Below are 20,870 nucleotides of genomic sequence, written 5' to 3'. Positions count from 1 at the left end.
TGATGTAAGGAGACATGACAGGATGTGGCACTTGATCAGCTTGGCCCCACCTCCGAGACACTTGGGTGGGAAATAAAAAAAGGTTATTTTATAAATTTGCCAACAAACATTCATCTCCAGGAAAGGATCAGTTTGCTTTTCTACTATAACAACTATCCAATAGTGTCTGCATCTGTTAGCAGCACATACAGCTGACAGATTCCCATTTAAGTAGTTAGAGTTCTTTTTTTCTGCTACTGAGATTAAATCCCCTTCACAGAGATACAGTTTATTGAAATCGAAGTTCAATCTGTGAGTACCATGTCATACAGCAGGAAGAGCTGAACAGATTAAATGTATATTTTTTGTGGGACATGATTTAGGATAGCGTGTCATTCATTTATTTAAAGCCTATGTTTAGGAGTCCAGTAGGCGGTCCGATATCTTTATGCACGTTTACTGTATACAGGGAAGGTTGTCAATCATTAAATAGAAACACCAAATGGACTCCTAAAATTAGGAAGAATAGAGGTTTAAATGAATAAATAGCAATAGTATACTGAATCTTTTCCCTCAGATCTGTACACTAATCTGCCCGGCTTCTCCTGCTATATGACATGTTGCCTACAGATTGGTCTTAACTTTAATCATAATAGTTTCCTTTGAATTATGACTTCCTTTAGCAACCAGTAAAGTGAGCGAAGAAGTTTACTCCATACTGTTTTACTGTTTGGTTCAACATATGTACAACATGCAAGAAACTACGTTTCTTCTAGTGGTCTCTGCAGGCAGCTACATTTTGTTTTCATCTGTATGTAGGAAATTCAGAGCTCAGTGTCAGAAAAACTAGGCCTAAGGTTGTGTTTACACCTGTGTGGAGGCTCCATACAAATTCCGTCAAAAACACTGCATGCATATGCATACTGCTCTATTTCCTCTGGTGAAAGGCTAAGACAAAACTGGACTGGCATTTTAAACTGGACCTAGCCAAGCTGATCTCACTGAACTTTGCTCGGGGTGTATATGTCATTACAGCGGATGTGGGGACAATGGGGGTATGTATCAATAATGGTGTTGCAATGTGTGATTTTATGTTTTTTTTTTTTTTTTTCGTCAAATGGAGCGTAGTTGCGCCAAAATGATCAATTGTTGTTTGTAATTTTGGCACAAATACAGCCCTACAAAAGGCGCAGACTCCTGCCCCAGAATTCCAGGCAAACATTTCAGGCTGTGTATCAGCACTATGAACTTTGAATTTTGCCAGGTTCACAAAGGTAAATCTTACACAGCTAGGTCCTTTTTGTATGTTTAAAAATTTATATAAAAAAATCACAGTTATGTGACGTTCCTAAAGGATATAAGAAAAAAAAACAATGTCTTTGTGTAACTGCTACGTTATTATTTGTTGGAGGAAACACAAAATATTTTAATGTTAACAAACATTTGTAACACACTTTGGTTGGTCAGTGTTTGGATGTTCTACCTTCTATTGATGTAGCTACTTTCCCTGTAATTTTTTTCTTGGTGTAAGTTTGCAACTTAACAAGCATGATTGCGCCCAAAATTGCGCCAAAACAAAAAGTCGCAATTGACTAATTTCACACCAAGGCATGATTTCAACTGAAATCACGACTTACACTGTCAAATCAGTGATAATGTCCTAAACTGTTTGGAGCAACTGATTGTTTCAAAAAGTAACATTGCGACAAATCACAGTAAAGAAAAAAAAAAAAACTATGTAAAATCCTTCATACATACCCCCAATGCTGTCAGGGTGTCATGTTCTAATTCAGGGGTTTTCAACTGGAGAGATATTTGGGGGCATTCATCATTGTAGGTGTAAGTGAAGCATTTTTCTACACTTTTAATAATAGGTACCGTATTTATCGGCGTATAACACACACTTTTAAAACGAAAATTTAAGGCAAAACAAAAAGTCTGCCTGCGTGTTATACGCCGATAAGTCTTCTGGTCACTGATTTAAAGCGGCCGCAGCAGCGTCTGCTTGTTAAGTATTAACAGCACGGCCGCAGCCACTTTAAATCAGTGACCAGCAGCGTCTCCTCCCCGCACTGTCACTTGTTTTCTCCCGAACTGTGGTGGATAGTGCGGGTGACGCTGATTAAAATGAGCCCTACCTTGCCCGGATCTGTGCTACCTTTTAATCAGTGTCTCCCGCACTATCCACCAGTACCTGTGATTAGTGCGGGAGAACGTCCCCCCCTCCCTCATCCTTCCCCCTTTCCCTGCTTTTTATAGTTTTGTTTATTTTCCTTACCTGTCTGCGCTTCAGCAGGTCAGGTCAGGCGGAGGGTCAGTGAAGCAGATGAGTTACGTCCTCTGCCGGCTTCTCTGTGTGGCATCACTTCATTTCCTGTAGTCGCCGCCGAAAAGTGACATCCCTGATGCCGCACAGAGAAGCCGGGAGAGGACGTCACTCATCTGCTTCACTGACCCCGCAAGACAGCCGAAGTGCAGACAGGTAAGGAAAGGGGTAGAGTAGTCTTCAACCTGCGGACCTCCAGATGTTGCAAAACTACAACTCCCAGCATGCCCGGACAGCAGTTGGCTGTCCGGGCATGCTGGGAGTTGTAGTTTTGCAACATCTGGAGGTCCGCAGGTTGAAGACCACTGGATGCCATAGGAGGAACATGATGGGGGAATGATGAGACAGGGGGAAATGATGAGGGGGGGAATGAGGGGGGAATGATGAGGGACATGATGAGACAGGGAGGGGGGATGATGAGGGGGGAATGACGGGGGGACATGATGAGACAGGGTGGGGGGATGATGAGGGGGGTATGATGGGGGGGCATGATGAGACAGGGTGGGGGGGGATGATGAGGGGGGAATGATGGGGGACATGATGAGACAGGGTGGGGGGATGATGAGGGGGGAATGATGGGGGACATGATGAGACAGGGTGGGGGGGATGATGAGGGGGGGAATGATGGGGGACATGATGAGACAGGGGGAAATGATGGTGGGGGGAGGCACTAAATGCTTAATGTCTGTATGGCTAGTGGTGCTCTATGACAGGGGGAAATGATGAGACATGGGGGGATGATGAGACATGGGGGATGGCGATGAGAGGGGTAAATGTGGTACAGGGACTGATAAAAGGGAAGGAATGATGTGGCACTGGAGGGGACAGGTCCAAACTGAGGTGCAGAAGAAAATGAAGTTGGGGGGATGATGTGGCATTTAGTCCAAGTCATTTATTTTACATTCTATTCTTTTTACTTAAATTTCCCTGTTAAAATGGGAGTGCGTGTTATACGCCAGTGCGTGTTATACGCCGATAAATACGGTAATGTATAGGAGCACCAAATTTATTAAATGGTCACAGAGCAATATGATACATTTTGTGCAGGTATACATTTTCTGAAATTTTCGGCGGCTTTGCGCCTTTTTTTTGGGTCTTTTCACAAAAAGGCGCAGTTCATGAAACCCTTCCATATCATCAGTATTGTCAAAATCAGTTGATTATACCTCAAAATCAGCAGAAATGTGTAAACCAAAAGGTGCAAAAAAGGACACTTAGCCAAAATAGCACCAAATATAGGCAAAAAAAAAAAGGCTAAACACAATGATAAATGCTGGCCATAGTGTGTAAAATAGAAACAATGGACATGCTGTGCCACTTCTGGGCAAAAGTCTGATCATAGGAGAATACATATCAAACAGACAGGTAAGAGGATCTCCAATATAATGATATTTCCTCAATTTAGAAAAACGTCAAATGATAATTTTGCTGTTACAATACAGTATAAGGGTAAGTTCACATGAGCGTATCCCCAACGCAAATTACGCTGCAGATCTGCCGCTGAAGGTCCGCTGTATGCTGCCTTTACAGATGCCTGCTCGGAGCGGCAATACACCGCTACAAGCAGACACACTGCGATGAGCGAGTTGCCGTGCGCATGCGCAGTATACTCGCATATCGTGGCAGCTCTCGGCCTAGCTCATAGAGTAGGGGGAGTGGCCGCATGCGCAGCGATTGTGTCTGCTTGTAGCGGCGTATTGCAGGCACCTTTAACCCCTTAAGGATGGTCCTGCTCTCCTGATATAACGCGGGGTTACACAGTAACCCCGCGTCATATCGCGGCGGGCCCGGCGTAATAGTGAAGCCGGGACCCGCCTCTAATAGCGCGCAGCGCCGATCGCGGCGCCGCGCGCTATTAACCCTTTAGCCGCGCGCTCAGAGCTGAGCGGCTAAAAGTGAAACCGAAAGTGGCCGGCTAGCTCAGTCGGGCTGTTCGGGATAGCCGCGGCTAATCGCGGCATCCCGAACAGCTGAGAGGATAGCGGGAGGGCCCCTACCTGCCTCCTCGCTGTCCGATCGCCGAATGACTGCTCAGTGCCTGAGATCCAGGCCTGAGCAGTCATGCGGCAGAATCGTTGATCACTGGTTTCTTATGAGAAACCAGTGATCAATGATGAAGATCAGTGTGTGCAGTGTTATAGCCCCCTATGGGAGCTATAACACTGCAAAAAAAAAGTGAAAAAAAAAGTGAATAAAGATCATTTAACTCCTCCCCTATTAAAAGTTTGAATCACCCCCCTTTTCCAAAAAAAAAAAAACACAGTGTAAATAAAAATAAAATTTTTATCACCGCGTGCGGAAATGTCCGAATTATAAAAATATATCATTAATTAAACCGCTCGGTCAATGGCGTGCGCGCAAAAAAATTCCAGAATCCAAAATAGTGCATTTTTGGTCAATATGTCCTATCAATGCAAAAATGGTACCGTTAAAAACTTCAGATCACGGCGCAAAAAATTAGCCCTCATACCGCCCCATACACGGAAAAATAAAAAAGTTATAGGGGTCAGAAGATGACAATTTTAAACGTATTAATTTTCCTGCATGTAGTTATGATTTTTTCCAGAAGTCCGACAAAATAAAATCTATATAAGTAGGGTATCATTTTATTCGTATGGACCTACAAAATAAAGATAAGGTGTCATTTTTACCAAAAAATGTACTATGTAGAAACAGAAGCCCCCAAAAGTTACAAAACTGCGTTTTTTTTTTAAATTTTGTCGCACAATGATTTTTTTTTCTGTTTCACTGTAGATTTTTGGGCAAAATGACTGACGTCATTACAAAGTAGAATTGGTGGCGCAAAAAATAAGCCATCATATGGATTTTTAGGTGCAAAATTGAAAGAGTTATGATTTTCTAAAGGCAAGGAGCAAAAAACGAAAATGCAAAAACGGAAAACCCTCCGGTACTTAAGGGGTTAAAGGCAGCATACAGCAGTCCTTTAGCGCCGGATCCGCAGCATAATATGCGCTGGAAATCCGCTAATGTGAACGTACCCTAATGGCTAGGGAAAATAAAAGAAATTGGGTTAAACAGCAAGCTTTCAAAACTTCTTTGGCCATGTTCCCATGGCTGAAAATGTGCGGAACGTCCACTTGGAAAACATGGGCAGACGTTCCGCAAATTTGAATGTTTCGGTGGGCGCTAGGACAGCTCAGAAATGCGCCTTCTCATAGATGGCAAAGCATTTCCAAGCAGAATCCGCACAAAGAATAGACATGACTATTTTTTCTGCGGATGCAGAATCGGGATTTCGGCGGCTGCAACATCCGTGTGCACGGGGCTGCGGAATACCATTGAAATGAATGAGACTCTGCTGCAGCGGAATTTCCGAGTGGAATATTCCCACGGCATTCCGCTCGGAAATTCCCCTGGGTAAACATGGCCTTAGATCTCTTCGTCAGGCATCGGCAGGATCAACAGAAAAACTTCGCAAGCACAAGGATTGATATTTTCAGGGGTTTAAATGGGTTCCTAACAAAAAATCAATTGTATGGGTAAGAGTCACCAGATAACATTGTATCACCCTATTTACAAATATTACTTTAAATGCATTCTAAAACAGTATGCCATGTATGCCACCTTTACCACAGGGTGTCTCCACTGACATAAAGCATGCCAAGTCAGATCATCATATGAGCGGGTATAACAATATTACCAACACTTATATTAAATTAGTCGTTCTTCCACAGTTTTTTTTGATGCAGCAGTGGTGTGCGGAACCGCTACTTTAGTTACAGCGACTGAACAACAAGCGATCATTAGGCAAAATACATATTTATGCAAATGTCAAAATAATCATTGGGTGTTCTGACATTGTGGAATCATAACATGAATCATTCACTCAATAATTGACATTTCACGTTGGTAAATAGCAAACAATGCATTTTTGGAAATGATTTAAACCAGTGTTTTATAAATATTGAGTCTCCAGCTGTTGCAAAACTACAACTTCCAGCATGCCCGGACAGCCAAAGGCTGTCCGGGCATACTGGTAGTTGTAGTTTTGCAACAGCTGGAGACACTCTGTATAGAAAACACTGAGTTAGACAATATCATTGTGTGTATACGTGTCTGGAATTGCTATTCTATCACTTAGAACGATTGTGTGAATAAAACCTTTAAATCAGGGAACTTTTCCTTATAAAAGACTGTAAATAACCTTATAGTAAAGCAAACACATGAGTGACAGTATATATGACAGGTGTACTGAAATGGATTCTCTGCTGCCTGCAAGGACCTAGTCAAGGACTATCAGGAAAAAATGAAATATATATATATAATTTTAAACAGTTTTGGTATATCTAGAACAAGCCCTGTATAATCCTGTGTCACAGTAAAAAATGTATCTTACTATATAAGTATCCTGTATACACTTAGACAAAGTCAGCAGTGGCGATTCCAGTAATTTCATGCATACATATTATAGCTTTCTGGCAGCAATATCTAAAGTCCCAGGGGCTGGGAGCTCCTCAAGACTGCGCCGCTTGGCTACAAGGTGCTCAAGGACCTGACACTCAAGAGAGTTAAATAACTCACCATTTTGTAGAGCTTCGTGGGCAAGAATCAGAGTAAAAATGACCCAAAATTTCATTTTTCCAAGTAACTTGGGGTCCCCCCAATTGAGTTTTACCCCCAAGACGTTATGTATAAAGAGCAAAGTCCCAGCTTGCTGTCAGTAAAAGGATGATGTAAAAAAGGCTGCTAGGAATGTGGACTGCTGATTTGTATTTTCCAAAGCATGAAGAGAACCTTCTGAAGGATCAAGTTTCAAGAAATACTGGAAAAGAAAAAAAAAAAATCGAAACTTTGCGAAACTTGCCTGCTCTCTGCTGGTTATGTTACAGAATGTAACCAAATGTGGAGAGCATGCGGCACTAAAGGAATATTTGTTTATGGATCTTGTAATTTGACATTTGGCATTTATTGTGAAAGTTTAAAGGGGTACTCTGCCCCTAGACATCTTATCCCCTATCCAAAGGATAGGGGATAAGATGTCAGATCGCCGGGGTCCCCCCGCTGGGGACCCCCGCAATATGGCAAGCAGCACCCACCTGTAACTGCTTCCGGAAGCACTGTAGGTTCTCTGGCTAATTCCTCCCAACCACGGGGACAGAAGATCGTGACGGCCGTCACGCCCCCTCCCATAGACTTGCATTGAGGGGGCGTGGCGTGACGTCACATGGGGTGGAGTTGTGAAGTCACGATCTTCCGTTCCCTCCCGTGGTCGGGAGTAATTAGTCAGAGAACCTCCAGCACTCCCGGAAGCAGTTACAGGTGGGTGCTGCTTGCTATATTGCGGGGGTCCCCAGCGGCGGGACCCCGGCGATCTGACATCTTATCTCCTATCCTTTGGATAGGGGATAAGATGTCTAGGGGCTGAGTACCCCTTTAAGTTCGCACCAAAGGAGAACTTTCATGCAGGACAACTTATCCCCTACCCAAAGGATAGGGGATAAGTGTCTGATTGCAGGGGGTCCAACCAATGGGACCCCCTGCAATCTCCTGCACGGCACCCTGGCAGTCCCCAAGAATGGGGTGTATCGACCCCCCACACAAAGCAGTGGCCAACCCTCCATGTATCTATATGGGAGATCTGGAGATACAGAGTTCCGGTATTTTGGGCTCTCCATTAGAGGTACATGGAGGATAGGGGATAAGGATAGGGGATAAGTTGTCCTGCATGATAGTTCTCTTTTAATAAATCTGATAAAACTGAAACCAGTTAGAATGGCACATTCCTGGACCAGAGGATACCATATTGGGACTAGGTTTTGTCATGGAACCATAATGTTATAGGTTCTCACATGATGCTGGATCTCAGTCTCTATTTGGGCCAGAGTTTTAAGGCTAGCTTTCCACACAGTTTTTTTTCTGGTGTTTTTTGGAAAACTGCCAGTGCAGTTTTAGAGCCAAAACCAGGAGTGGATCCCGTAATAAGGAGAAGTATAAGTCCTTACTTTATATTTCCCATTACTTTTGAAAACACTTCTGGCTTTGGCTCAAAAAAGGCAGTGGCAGTATTCCAAAAAATACCAGAAAAAAAACCTGTGTGGAAACCCAGCCTAATATTGGAAAACATCATCTGAAGTTGACACCAGAGAAGATCACTTAGGCTGGGTGCAAACATATCCGGCGCTCAGCATAGTTGCCCTCTGGCGTGCACTGGAGGGAAACTGATGCTAAAACTGATCACATTAATTTGAATGAGACAGTTCACGATCATCCAGTGTCTCAGTTTTGACGCCAGATGGTTGGACATGCTGTACAGCACCAGACAAGGGAACGCAGTGTGGTGGTGGTGGGGTGTGAGGTGCAGGGCAGATGTTGTTACCCTAGGGGCAGATGGTATTAACCCCTTGTGTTCATGACTCCAGGGCGTGGTTTAGCCTTAACCACCCGAAGGTATACCGCTGGATCCTGGGTTAGGCACGGGGGCAATGAAGACACCAACGCCAAGTTACAGACTTTACTGAGGGTATACAGTTTGTACAGTCTATGCAGTACAGCCAGGGCCCAAGGAGGTGACCAGTGACACAGAAACCTCGCAGGTTTGCTGGGACTTGTAGTAGACAGGAGAATTTAGTGCAGGCCATGCTGAGTGGACAGAAGACTTGACTTGATTGACAGGACAGTGACTTCAGCTTACTTGCACTTGACTTGAGGCTGCAGGACTGGACTTGTGGCTGCAGAACTTGACTTGAGGCTGCAGGACTTGACTTGAGGCTGCAGGACTTGACTTGTGGCCTCCACTGCTCTGGATACACACTGTAAGCACGACTTGACTGGACCTCAGCACAAAGAGAGAACAGAGCTCAAAAAGAGCGAGGCTAGCTCCAGCCAGGGCTTATATGGGGGAGACTAGCAGGGAGCCCATAGGTCACCTTTGGGGTCAGCTGGTCACTAGTACCTTCTGGGTATCAATCACATGGTACATTTATTAAAGGTAATATAATACATAACCTATTTACATAGGGGAAACAACTGCAGGGGGCCCTGGGAACACTGAGGGACACTGCCTGACAGGGCAGGGAAGGTACGGGAAAACACCATCCCGTACTGGGCCGCCACAGCAGCTTGCCATACAACAGGGGACAGGGTATGCCAGATGCCATACAACTGTTGACAACTGATGCACATTGTTACTTTAGGCTTACCATGACCTGATAGGCTGGGTTTACATATGTCCGGCATAGGTGTACTCAGCCTAAACATGCATCAGTTGTCATCAGTTGTATGGCATCCAGCATCCAGAAACAAACCAGCAAGCAGTATTCCTCTGCAGTGGCGTTGCTAGGGTTGGTGTCACCCGGTGCGGTAGAAAATGGTGTCACCCCCATACCTACCCCCTCCCCCCAGTAAGTTTTTAGCCTGTTGTGACAGACATCACTGTTGTCGCCACAGAATGGGAAAGTGTTAAAGAAGTTTTCACCATTTAAATATACAGCTCCCAGAATTACTTAAAGGGGCACTCCACTGGAAAACATTTACTTTTATATCAACTGGTGCCAGAAAGTTAAACAGATTTTTAAATTACTTCTATCTAAAATCTTAATCCTTACAGTACTTATAAGCTGGTGTATGCTCCACAGGAAGTTGTGTAGTTCTTTCCAGTCTGACCACAGTGCTATTTGCTGACACCTCTGTCCATGTCAGGAACTGTCCAGAGCAGGACAGGTTTGCTATGGGGATTTGCTCCTACTATGGACAGTTCTTGACATGGACAGAGGTGTCAGCACAGAGCACTGTGGTCAGACAGAAAAGAAATTAAAAAAGAAAATAACTTCCTGTGAATCACTTATACAGCAGCTAATAAGTACTGGAAGGATTAAGATTTTTAAATAGAAGTAATTTACAAATCTGTTTAACTTTGTAGCACCAGTTGATAAAAAAATGTTTTCCAGTAGAGTACCCCTTTGAGCAGTGGTGAGGTTATGCTGGGAGTTGTAGTTTCACTGACCTAACTGTAGAACTGACAAGTGACTACAGCTCTGACATAGGACATAGTGAGGAGAATGTACAATGATATCAGTGACTACAGGTGACGTCTTCTCTATAGTGAGGAGAATGTACAATGATATCAGTGACTACAGGTGACGTCTTCTCTATAGTGAGGAGAATACACAATGATATCAGTGACTACAGGTGACGTCTGCTCTATAGTGAGGAGAATACACAATGATATCAGTGACTACAGGTGACGTCTTCTCTATCGTGAGGAGAATGTACAATGATATCAGTGACTACAGGTGACGTCTTCTCTATAGTGAGGAGAATACACAATGATATCAGTGACTACAGGTGACGTCTTCTCTATAGTTAGGAGAATACACAATGATATCAGTGATTACAGGTGACGTCTTCTCTATAGTGAGGAGAATACACAATGATATCAGTGATTACAGGTGACGTCTTTTCTATAGTCTTCCCTTACCTAATTCAGATGGTACATACCACCAGGACTTGTTCCAGATAAAACTTCTGTCTGTAGAATTTGACGCCCAGATGTCTCCTCACTATGTCAGCGCATTCTCATCCTCTATATGAAAACAAGTATTATTATAAACCTGCCAGACACTGTATCCTCTAAATATAATACTACTATATACTATACTCTTTGATTATAAACCTTCCATACACCATACCCACTGAATATAATACTACCACACACTGTACATTCTGAATATACCAACACATACTGTACACTCTGAATATAAATCTGCCACATACTGTACCCCTGAATATAATACCGCCACACACTGTACCCACTGAATATAATACTACCACCCACTGTGCCCTCTGAATATAATACTACCACACACTGTGCCCTCTGAACATAAATCTGCCACATACTGTACCCACTGAATATAAATCTTCCACATACTGTACCCTCTGAAAATAAATCTGCCACATACTGTACCCCTGAATATAAATCTGCCACATACTGTACCCTCTGAATATAAATCTGCCACATACTGTACCCCTGAATATAATACCCCCACACACTGTACCCACTGAATATAATACTACCACATACTGTACCCTCTGAATATAATACTACCACCCACTGCGCCCTCTGAATATAATACTACCACAAACTGCGCCCTTGGAATATAAATCTGCCACATACCGTACCCTCTGAATATAATACTACCACAAACTGCGCCCTCTGAATATACATCTGCCACATACCGTACCCTCTGAATAAAAATCTGCCACATACTGTACCCCTGAATATAAATCTGCCACATACTGTACCCCTGAATATAATACCGCCACATACTGTAGCCTCTGAATATAATACTACCACCCACTGCGCCCTCTGAATATAATACTTAGAGATGAGCGAACTACAGTAAATTCAACTCATCACGAACTTCTCAGCTCGCCAGTTGATGACTTTTCCTGCATAAATTAGTTCAGCTTTCAGGTGCTCCTGTGGGCTGGAAAAAGTGGATACAGTCCTAGGAGACTCTTTCCTAGGAATGTATCCACCTTTTCCAGCCCACCGGAGCACCTGAAGGCTGAACTAATTTACGCAGGATAAGTCATCAACTGCCGAGCCGAGAAGTTCGTGACGAATCAAATTTACTGTAAGTTCGCTCATCTCTAATAATACTACCACAAACTGCGCCCTCTGAATATAATACTACCACCCACTGCGCCCTCTGAATATAATACTACCACAAACTGCGCCCTCTGAATGTAACGTTGCCATACAGTGCACCCTCTGAATATAATACCACAACCGCAGTAACACCGCTGAACATCCGTTAGCTGATGCTATTACCACGGGAGTGGGGTATTGGTGGTGTTGCTAGTGGATGATGGGGGTGCTACTGGCCATCCCCCCTGGAAGTATCACCCCCATCATCCATCCGCAGGATCATCCTACTGGCAGGAGCACCGCCATCATCCACCATCAGGATCTGCTGATGGAGGTGCTGCTGCTGGGGGGGGGTGTTGCTGGTGGATAATGAGGGTGCTACTGCCAGGGGGGGAGCATTAGGTAGGCAGCAGTTCCCCCACATTAGGTAGGCAGCAGTTCCCCCACATTAGGTAGGTAGCAGTTTCCCCACATTAGGTAGCATCTTTTCCCCACATTAGGCAGCATAGATTCCCCACATTTGGTACCAGTTCCCCCAGATTAGGTAGGTACCAGTTACCCCACATTAGGTAGCAATTTCCCCACATTAGGTAGCACAGATTCCCCACATTAGGTAGCATAGACTCCCCACATAAGGTAGCATAGACTCCCCACATTTGGTAGCACAGATTCCCCACATTAGGTAGCATAGACTCCCCACATTAGGTAGCATAGACTCCCCACATTTGGTAGTAGTTTCCCCACATTAGGCCACAGGTTCCCTTGCAGGTTCCCCACAATGGGTCAAAGTCTCCCCACATTAGATCGCTGGTTCAACACCCCCCCCCCCCCCCACACACACACACACACAAAAAACACATACAACACAGAGAGACACACACACAAACACACACACACACAGTCAGAGAGACACACACTCACAGACAGACACACACTGTCACAGTCACACACAGAGTCACACAGTCACACACACACATAGTCACACAAACACATAGAGTCGCACAAACACACACACAATCACACACACACTCAGAGAGTCACACAAACAAACACAGTCACACACACAGAGTCACACAGTCACACACACAGTCACATACACACACAAACACAGTCACATACACACAGTCACACACATACAGTCACATACACACACACAGAGTCACACAGACACAGTCACACACACACGCGATCCTTCTCACCGGGCGCCCTGCGACTGACGTAACTGACGTCCTCCTGCGCGGCCATGTGGTGTGACGTCAGGCCGGTGCAGACGTGGGAGCGGAGGCCAGGCACAGTGCTGGTGAAGGTGAGGGGGGGGGGTGTGATGACGGACGGGCGCACAGTGCAGGTGAAAAGGGGGGGAGGGGGTATTGCTGCTGACGGCCGGGCGCACCGCACACACAGCGCAGGTGAAGGCGGGGGGGGGGGGCTGACGGATGGGAGGCCGGTCGGGCACAGATGGGGGGTGTCGGTGTAGCTGGGGAGGGGGGGTGGGTGCTGCGGAGCGTCTTGGTGTCACCCCATTAGGTTGGTGTCACCCGGTGCGGGCCACACCCCACGCACCCGGGTCGCAACGCCACTGTTCCTCTGTCTGATGCCGTGAGGCGTGTCCAACCAAAATTGAGACACTGGATGATTGTGAACTGTCCCATTCAAATGAATAGGATCAGTTCTATCATCAGTTTACCTCCGTTGTGCACTGGAGGGAAACTATGCCGGACGCCGGACATATGTGAACCCAGCTTTATTAATGCGACCTATGGATACAGAGTTTAATATAAATGGTGTGGGGCAGTCTCAGTTATTTTCTCCGTCCTGGGCCCAGTTATTTCAGCGTGGCACTGTCTCTAAGAAATACAGTCTTTTCATAATCTTTGGAGAATGTTAATGTAATATGGAATCAATTTTGAAAGGGGTTAACTAGGATTACATAAATGCTCTGCTGCCAGATGTGCTTTTATTCCCTTTAATTCTCTTGTGTTTGTGGCATACTCATACATAGTGCAGATGCATGTCCGCATGGAGATGTTTTTAGTAATGTCTTATATATGGATGCATCACTTGCCCACTTACAATATTATGTGAAATGTTTGTTGACGATGTATTTGTTTTTGCGATTCTAAATAATGTTGTCCTGTGTATTTCTATTGTACCCCCGACAAGTCTTCAAATGATGACCAGAGAAGTCTTACATGTATTCATGTGACCATACTCCTGCTGCTTATCTCCTGCTTGTCTGACATCCTAGCTCTCATGGATGTAACTTCTAGAGTAGATAGTAGCTTCTATGTGGCTTAACATCTAAGGGGCTCAAGTTGCTTGCAGACATAAGTTGCAGGTAGTGATCACTATAGATAATTGAACATTGAATATAATTGAATATTGAATGTGGCCCCATTCTATATTTTATTGTGAGGCTGCAATCTTTACCCTGCCATATGTTTGTCTTATTTAGGGTATAATGAATCTTTTGTCTATGGGGAAAGGCCCGATTTAAGGTTTTAGGGAATGGTTAGAATTTCCTATAGGTAATCCAAGGTGACCAAATGTTACTGACCAAGCTTTAGTTCCTGCTCTTCACTTCCTGGACAGTAAGCAAGCACAAGTCCTGTACAAATTCAGTCCAGTAAAGTCTGCAGCCACATCTAATCTGTAAGTCTCATCTATGTCTACAAGTCAAGTCTCTACTGTCCCTACCAAAGTCATAACAGTAGTACAGTGGCCTGCATCATCATTATTATCACTACAAGTCCAAGCAAGCCTGAGAGGTTCCCTGTGTCCCAGTCACCTCTGTGGAAGTTGGCCATCTGTAAGAAATGTTATACTGCCTAGTACCAGTTGCATCAAAACCTGATTTGGACTCTCATCTAATATATGCCGTTTCTGGGTTGGTTGTTGGCAGTGCCCTAGACCATACAACCACATCCTGGCGTCACAAACACTAGGGGTTAACAACATCCTGCCCCAGGGGTTAATACCATCTGGCCCCACCACCTACACCACTACACCATGGGTCACCACAGAATCACTCTGTCTGAGCATAAATACTGTCTAATTTTCCAACAACAACCAATCACAACTTAGCTTTTACTTCTCAAATTACTCTGGTAAAATGAATTCTATTGGCAAATCAGAATGACAAATCTGGGCCATCGCATTTGAACGTGTTTTTCATAATGTTTTTTCACAGTATTTTTGTGCTTTTCTTAGGGTCAAATATGTTACGGACAGATTTTAATTTACACTTCATACTGAAATATGATTCTACATCTGGAACTCCAAATGCGACATACAGTACAACTTTAATGCGATATCCATGCACAACGGTAATGCCTGACATCAGCTTGTGTATAACCCCCAGACTGCTACATAAGAAGACTCTTACAAAACCAAATAGATTATTTACTCTTTCATTTTATAGAAAGGAAAAATACAGAAAGAGGAGAGAATCAACTTTTATAAAGCACATATTACAACAAAGGAAAGAAAACAACATTGAAGTAGCTCATATTTTGACAGGTAAAAATACAACACTATCCTAACACTGTACACAATACATTGGAAGAAATAAAAAAAGAAAGAAAAGAAAACAATGTTGCCTGATATATTGTATGAAAATGTAGCTGGGTTTTCTATTGCAACTAATCCAAGTGGTCGCATACTGTTCCAAAGCTTAACATTCTATTATACAGACGTGATACATAAGGTCCTTTGTGAATGAATACAAATCTAAGTATAAGGCCATGTTCACATGGTGTAAAATGTGTGGAATGTCGGCATGGAAAACACGTGCAGACATTCCACACATTTGACTAATCTGGCAGGTGCTAGGTCCGCTCGGAAATGGGCATCTCATAGACAGTAATGCATTTCTAAGCAAATGCGCAAAAAGAATAGACAAGTCTATTCTTTCTGCCGATGCCGGAATCAGGATTTCAGTGGCAGAAGTGGCTGCAAAAATTCCCCCATGTAAACAGTTCAACAGAATCCCATTGAAACCAAAGACGGAATTCTGCGCGGACATTTCGACGTGTGAACATACCCTAAGAAGCATTATATTGTAATGGAGCGATCACCAATCTGGCAGCCATGAATATTCTCATTGATGTGCTCAAGCTGTTGCAAACCAAAAAATAACAGTATATACTTTTATATGTAAAACTTGACCACCCGTAACATTACCATGTAGAGAATTACATAAAACGATTGATATTGTACAGGTAATGGCAGCGATGCTTTCTGAGGTCCCATTATACTTGAAGTGTTAGGTCGATAGGGTCCAAGTGTACAAGTATTGGACTTACTGTTATGTCCTGCGCTCTGGCCGCCTTAGACTTCGCTCCCCGATACGGTCCAAGTCATCAGCCACACAGGTTAGTGGATCCACATCCAGCTCCGTTGCACTGACACTTTAAAGTTAACTAGTCCTGAGAGAGTACAAACACATAGTCACTTTTTTTTGTCCATAGCAAACAAAGTTCAGCTGTAATTCTCTGAACTGAAATGAAAGAAATGGTAACTCTATTTGGTTGTTATGAGCAACGAAGACACTTGAGCCATATGCATAAAGATAGTTCTTGCAAAAAGCCTTAGGGTAACCCATAGCGGGCACTCGGATATGACCATTCATTTTGGCAACAGAATTGCTAATAAAACAAGTGATCTAATTGATTATTATAGACAACACTGACTATTTTTATTACAACAGTTTTAATGCATAAGAACCAGATGACCAAAGTACCAATGTATTGTATATTTTTTAGTCCTTTTGAAAACTATCCGTAATTGGAGAAAGGAAGAGCGCTCTCCAGTTTACACTATATATACTTAGCCCCACACAGAGTATATAGCCATTCTGAAATTCAGAATAAATTCTAAAGAACAACGTTGTATGATAAAGCTCTAGAGCCTCAATGCCAAATCTTGAACAGAGCCCCCAGCCTATTTGGGCCATCAGTATTACTGTACCAGATGAGCTTTTGAGACCCCCTCAGGCACCAAAGCCCAGGTTGCCACTGCTATCTTTACACATGATAGAGCTAATTCCTTTTAGAGAACACAATAGTGCTAGAAGATTCCTTAAATATTAATCTGCACTGGATTTGACAGCTACATTGCATTGTAAATATGTAAATGTGTTCTAGTTTTATATAAATAAAGTATAAGGAAATACAAGTTTATAGTAAAGGTCCTGTACTATTCATGGTTCTCCAGACCAGATTTTAGGTACTGTGACCATCCAGTATGTTCAAGGACAAAGTGTATTTCCATAGATTTCTACACATGCATGTCTGTATTATACAGCTGACATCACAATATAATTGATGAGAGAAAACTATGATCCTGGCCGTTTAACCCTTCAAAAACAAAAATTTAGTATTCATACTGCTTGTTATAAATATAGAAAAATAACCATGGTGCATTTACTATTTTCCCCCTTTCCCCAAAAAATTTTTTAATAAAAAACAGGGCAGATAAGGGCAGAAAAATGCGACTACACTACACACACCTGATATCATCACTATTGTACAGTAGACGAAAAAATGATTGGGGATTTACTATTTTTCCCATTCTTTTTCCCCTAAAAAATTATAAATTGTTTACAATAAATAACATGTACCCCCAATAGTGTCTTTTTAAAAAGAAGCCCTTGCATGGCTACATTATAGGGCAATATAATAGGTTATGACTTGCAATGAAAACACTAATGTTACACTTCATTCATTACAAGTGCAATTTTGCTCTGTTCTGGGGATTAGCAAGGGGTCCCAGCAGTTGGACCCCTCCACGAAATCACAAGTTATCCCCTATCTTGTGAATAAGGCATAACTTGTTCAAGTTAGAATACACCTTTAATGGTGGGTCCCCTTCTCTCTCGCCCACCCCCCAAAAAAGTGTAAGGCAAAATAGTACATAAAACATACATAAAAAGCACACTAATACTATGTCCCCACTCAGTTTTCTTTTTGTCTGTATTACCAGAAATGTTTTGCAAGAGGCTAGTAGTAGTAGTAGTAGTAGTGTTAGTAGTAGTAACCAAAACCAGGAGTGGAACAAACACGGAGATAAACTATAAAGGAAAAAATTACACTTTTTTGTCTGGTTTGGACCCAGTACTTGTTTTGGTAAAATTTTGGACCAAAATAAGGCCCAAATACTATGGGGGAGATTTATCAAAACCTGTCCAGAGGAAAAGTTGCTGAGTTGCCCATAGCAACCAATCAGATTGCTATGGGCAACATAGCAACCTTTCCTCTGGACTGGTTTTGATAAATCTCCCCCAATATGTAGCAGAGCTGATTTTGTAAGAAGTACTATGCCCCACCTTTGTTTACACATTCAGCTCTGCTACCTGCACTTCGAATACACATGCTTTTGAAGCACTATTCTCCATCTGTGTTGACAAACTCATCTCTGCTATCTCTGCATCCTATATGTGCACCTGTAAGGAATACCGTACTTTTCGTCATATAAGACGCTCCGGCATATAAGACGCACCTAATTTTATAGGATAAGAATCTAGAAAATAAAGATTCTGAACCAAATACAATGTATAGTATAGGACAGTGTTACATTCTTATACTGGTCAAATTTCATTTGACACAGTCACCATTGGAATAAATTACTCGGATTACTTCAAATTAAGTAAACAATCATACATTTATTATTAGGCTCATAGACAAATATGGCAGACAGAACAAACTAGTAAATCTTATGTAAATAACAGTCCTTGCTTAAGTATTACAATAATAACAATAGGAAGTGTAGGCAAGTTCTTAGAACAATCTCACCAACTGAGGTTTGTGTGGGCTGGATTTATCATTGAAAGTTCATCTAAGATGGCTTCCTCCTTCATCAGACTGGATTGGCTCCTCCTCCTTCCTCTTAGCTTGGCTTGGCTTACTTCATCCTTGGTTCTTCATGACTGAGGCTTCCTGAATGATGCCCTCCTCGTCCTCCATGAATGAGGCTTCCTGAATGATGCCCTCCTGGTGTTGCAGTCGTCTTATATACCATACTTATGGGTGTGTTCTTTACATATGTGGGCATGGTTATACTAAGTCTTATATCTATAAATATAATTATCTCTATATATCTCCTCCTAGTGGGTTGGTTTGAGTATATCTTTAACTGGGTGTATACATTATGTCATGCTTAACTTGCATACTGATTGGACATTACTACCCTTCACATATATGGTAGGCCTGTGACTAGAATAGTATACTATGCATAGCTCTAGCTAAGCAATCTATAGTATTCAGCTATAGCTTAACTTTCCTAAAAGTCATGGCATCCATCTTGTATCACAAAATACCATACCCTTAGCTCAATACTGTTAGGATTCGGCAGGCTGGATGTGGATCCTCTGTGTCAGCGAGGGATTGGCATGGACCGTACCGGTGGACCGGTTCTAAGCTGCTACTGGTATTCACCAGAGCCCGCCGCAAAGCTGGATGGTCTTGCTGCGGCGGTAGCAACCAGGTCGTATCTACCGGTAACGGCTCAACCTCGCTGACTGCTAAGAAGGCGTGGGACAGAAGGACTAGACAGAGGCGAGGTCAGACCTAGCAGAAGGTCAGGGCAGGCGGCAAGGTTCGTAGTCAATGGTAATAGCAGAACGTCTGGAAACACAGCTATGACAATCACAAGAAACGCTTTCACTAGGCACAAGGGCAACAAGATCCGGCAATGCTGGGAAGGGGAAGTGAGGTTATATAGAGCAAGGAGCAGGTGGAAGCTAATTACAGTGATTGGGCCAGGCACCAATCAGTGGTGCACTGGCCCTTTAAATGTTAGAGAGCTGGCGCGCGCGCGCCCTAGAGAGCGGAGCCGTGTGCGCCAGGACGTGACAGCCGGGGACCGGGATAGGTAAGTAGCTTGGGATGCGATTCACGAGCGGGCGCGTCCCACTATGCGAATCGCATCCCCGCCGGCAGTGTCAGTGCAGCGCTCCCGGTCAGCGGGTCTGACCGGGGCGCTGCAGAGAGGAAAACGCCACGAGCGCTCCAGGGAGGAGCAGGGACCCGGAGTAACAAATACCTTGCATGAGTTATATTGTATATTAAACATATAATCTTACAGACAGTGATCTTCAACCTGCGGACCTTCAGATGTTGCAAAACTACAACTCCCAGCATGCCCAGACAGCCGTTGGCAACTGGGTAAATGTAGTAAAAAGAAATATTTTGGGTCATTTGTTTTTCTCAACTGCATCATGGTATTTGTTTTTTTTTAGAAGGGTTGATATGCCTCCTATTTTATATAACCTCCAATGGGTGTTGTATATGTAATACTACACTGTTTCTTATGTCATTTTCATAGCTAAAATATAAGGCATGTTATGATAAAAAGACTGACATATTATGACATGGCTATGGTTAGACTATAGCCATGACTGGGACCAATCTGCCTTATTATTTATCAAAAGTTATTTTGGCTATGGCTATTTCTATGGGCTAGAACTATAATACAGTCTCCTGTCCAAATGGACTTGAGTCTAACATGTAAGCTTCACAGACATTCACCTGAAATGGCTGGCTGTAGCTTCTCCCCCGCAAAATCCCTTGTTTGCTCTGATATAACACCTTCTTTAATGTCTAAACAGCCAAAGACAACTTTCGAGTTCATTCTCTCCGAGCAGGTTATCAAAAATCCTATTCCACAGTTCCTTAGTTGCATCTCTAATTTCTGCAATTGTGACTCTTAAAGGAACCTTTACATAGCATTCCAGAACATCATTTGTTAAATATTAATAGATCCATGTAAAAGTGTATTACAAGGACAGCATCTCACCCAAAAAAAAATTATAATAATAATATTTTTGGGGAAATAATAATCTTCTTTCAAATACTCTGTGAGTACTGGGTATCTTTTCTACAAATTGGTAAATTATGCTTCATATACACAACTTTCACTAATCCATGGTGGGTTTTCCCCCTTATCTTGTAATATTCA

At 43.1% G+C, this 20,870-nt stretch overlaps 1 protein-coding gene and 1 long non-coding RNA gene across 2 annotated transcripts in view; one reads left to right on the top strand and one right to left on the bottom strand.

Annotated features, from left to right (window-relative positions):
* PDGFRL (platelet derived growth factor receptor like) overlaps nucleotides 1-7,070 on the bottom strand; it is a 158,084-nt gene extending 151,014 nt beyond the window's left edge. The window contains exon 1 of the mRNA XM_056559005.1: nucleotides 6,848-7,070. Within this exon, the coding sequence (XP_056414980.1) occupies nucleotides 6,848-6,902 (55 nt within the window). The 5' untranslated portion in view covers nucleotides 6,903-7,070. The remainder of the gene's footprint in view (nucleotides 1-6,847) is intronic.
* LOC130356893 (uncharacterized) overlaps nucleotides 1-15,434 on the top strand; it is a 39,079-nt gene extending 23,645 nt beyond the window's left edge. Inside the window, exons 2-3 of the long non-coding RNA XR_008889028.1 lie at nucleotides 15,126-15,241; nucleotides 15,337-15,434. This is a non-coding gene — a long non-coding RNA (uncharacterized LOC130356893). The remainder of the gene's footprint in view (nucleotides 1-15,125; nucleotides 15,242-15,336) is intronic.
* The last annotated feature ends 5,436 nt before the right edge of the window (nucleotides 15,435-20,870 follow it).

This window comes from Hyla sarda, chromosome 1, assembly GCF_029499605.1.
Source record: "Hyla sarda isolate aHylSar1 chromosome 1, aHylSar1.hap1, whole genome shotgun sequence".
Taxonomy (NCBI): domain Eukaryota; kingdom Metazoa; phylum Chordata; class Amphibia; order Anura; family Hylidae; genus Hyla; species Hyla sarda.
This window is presented reverse-complemented; position numbering and strand designations above follow the sequence as displayed.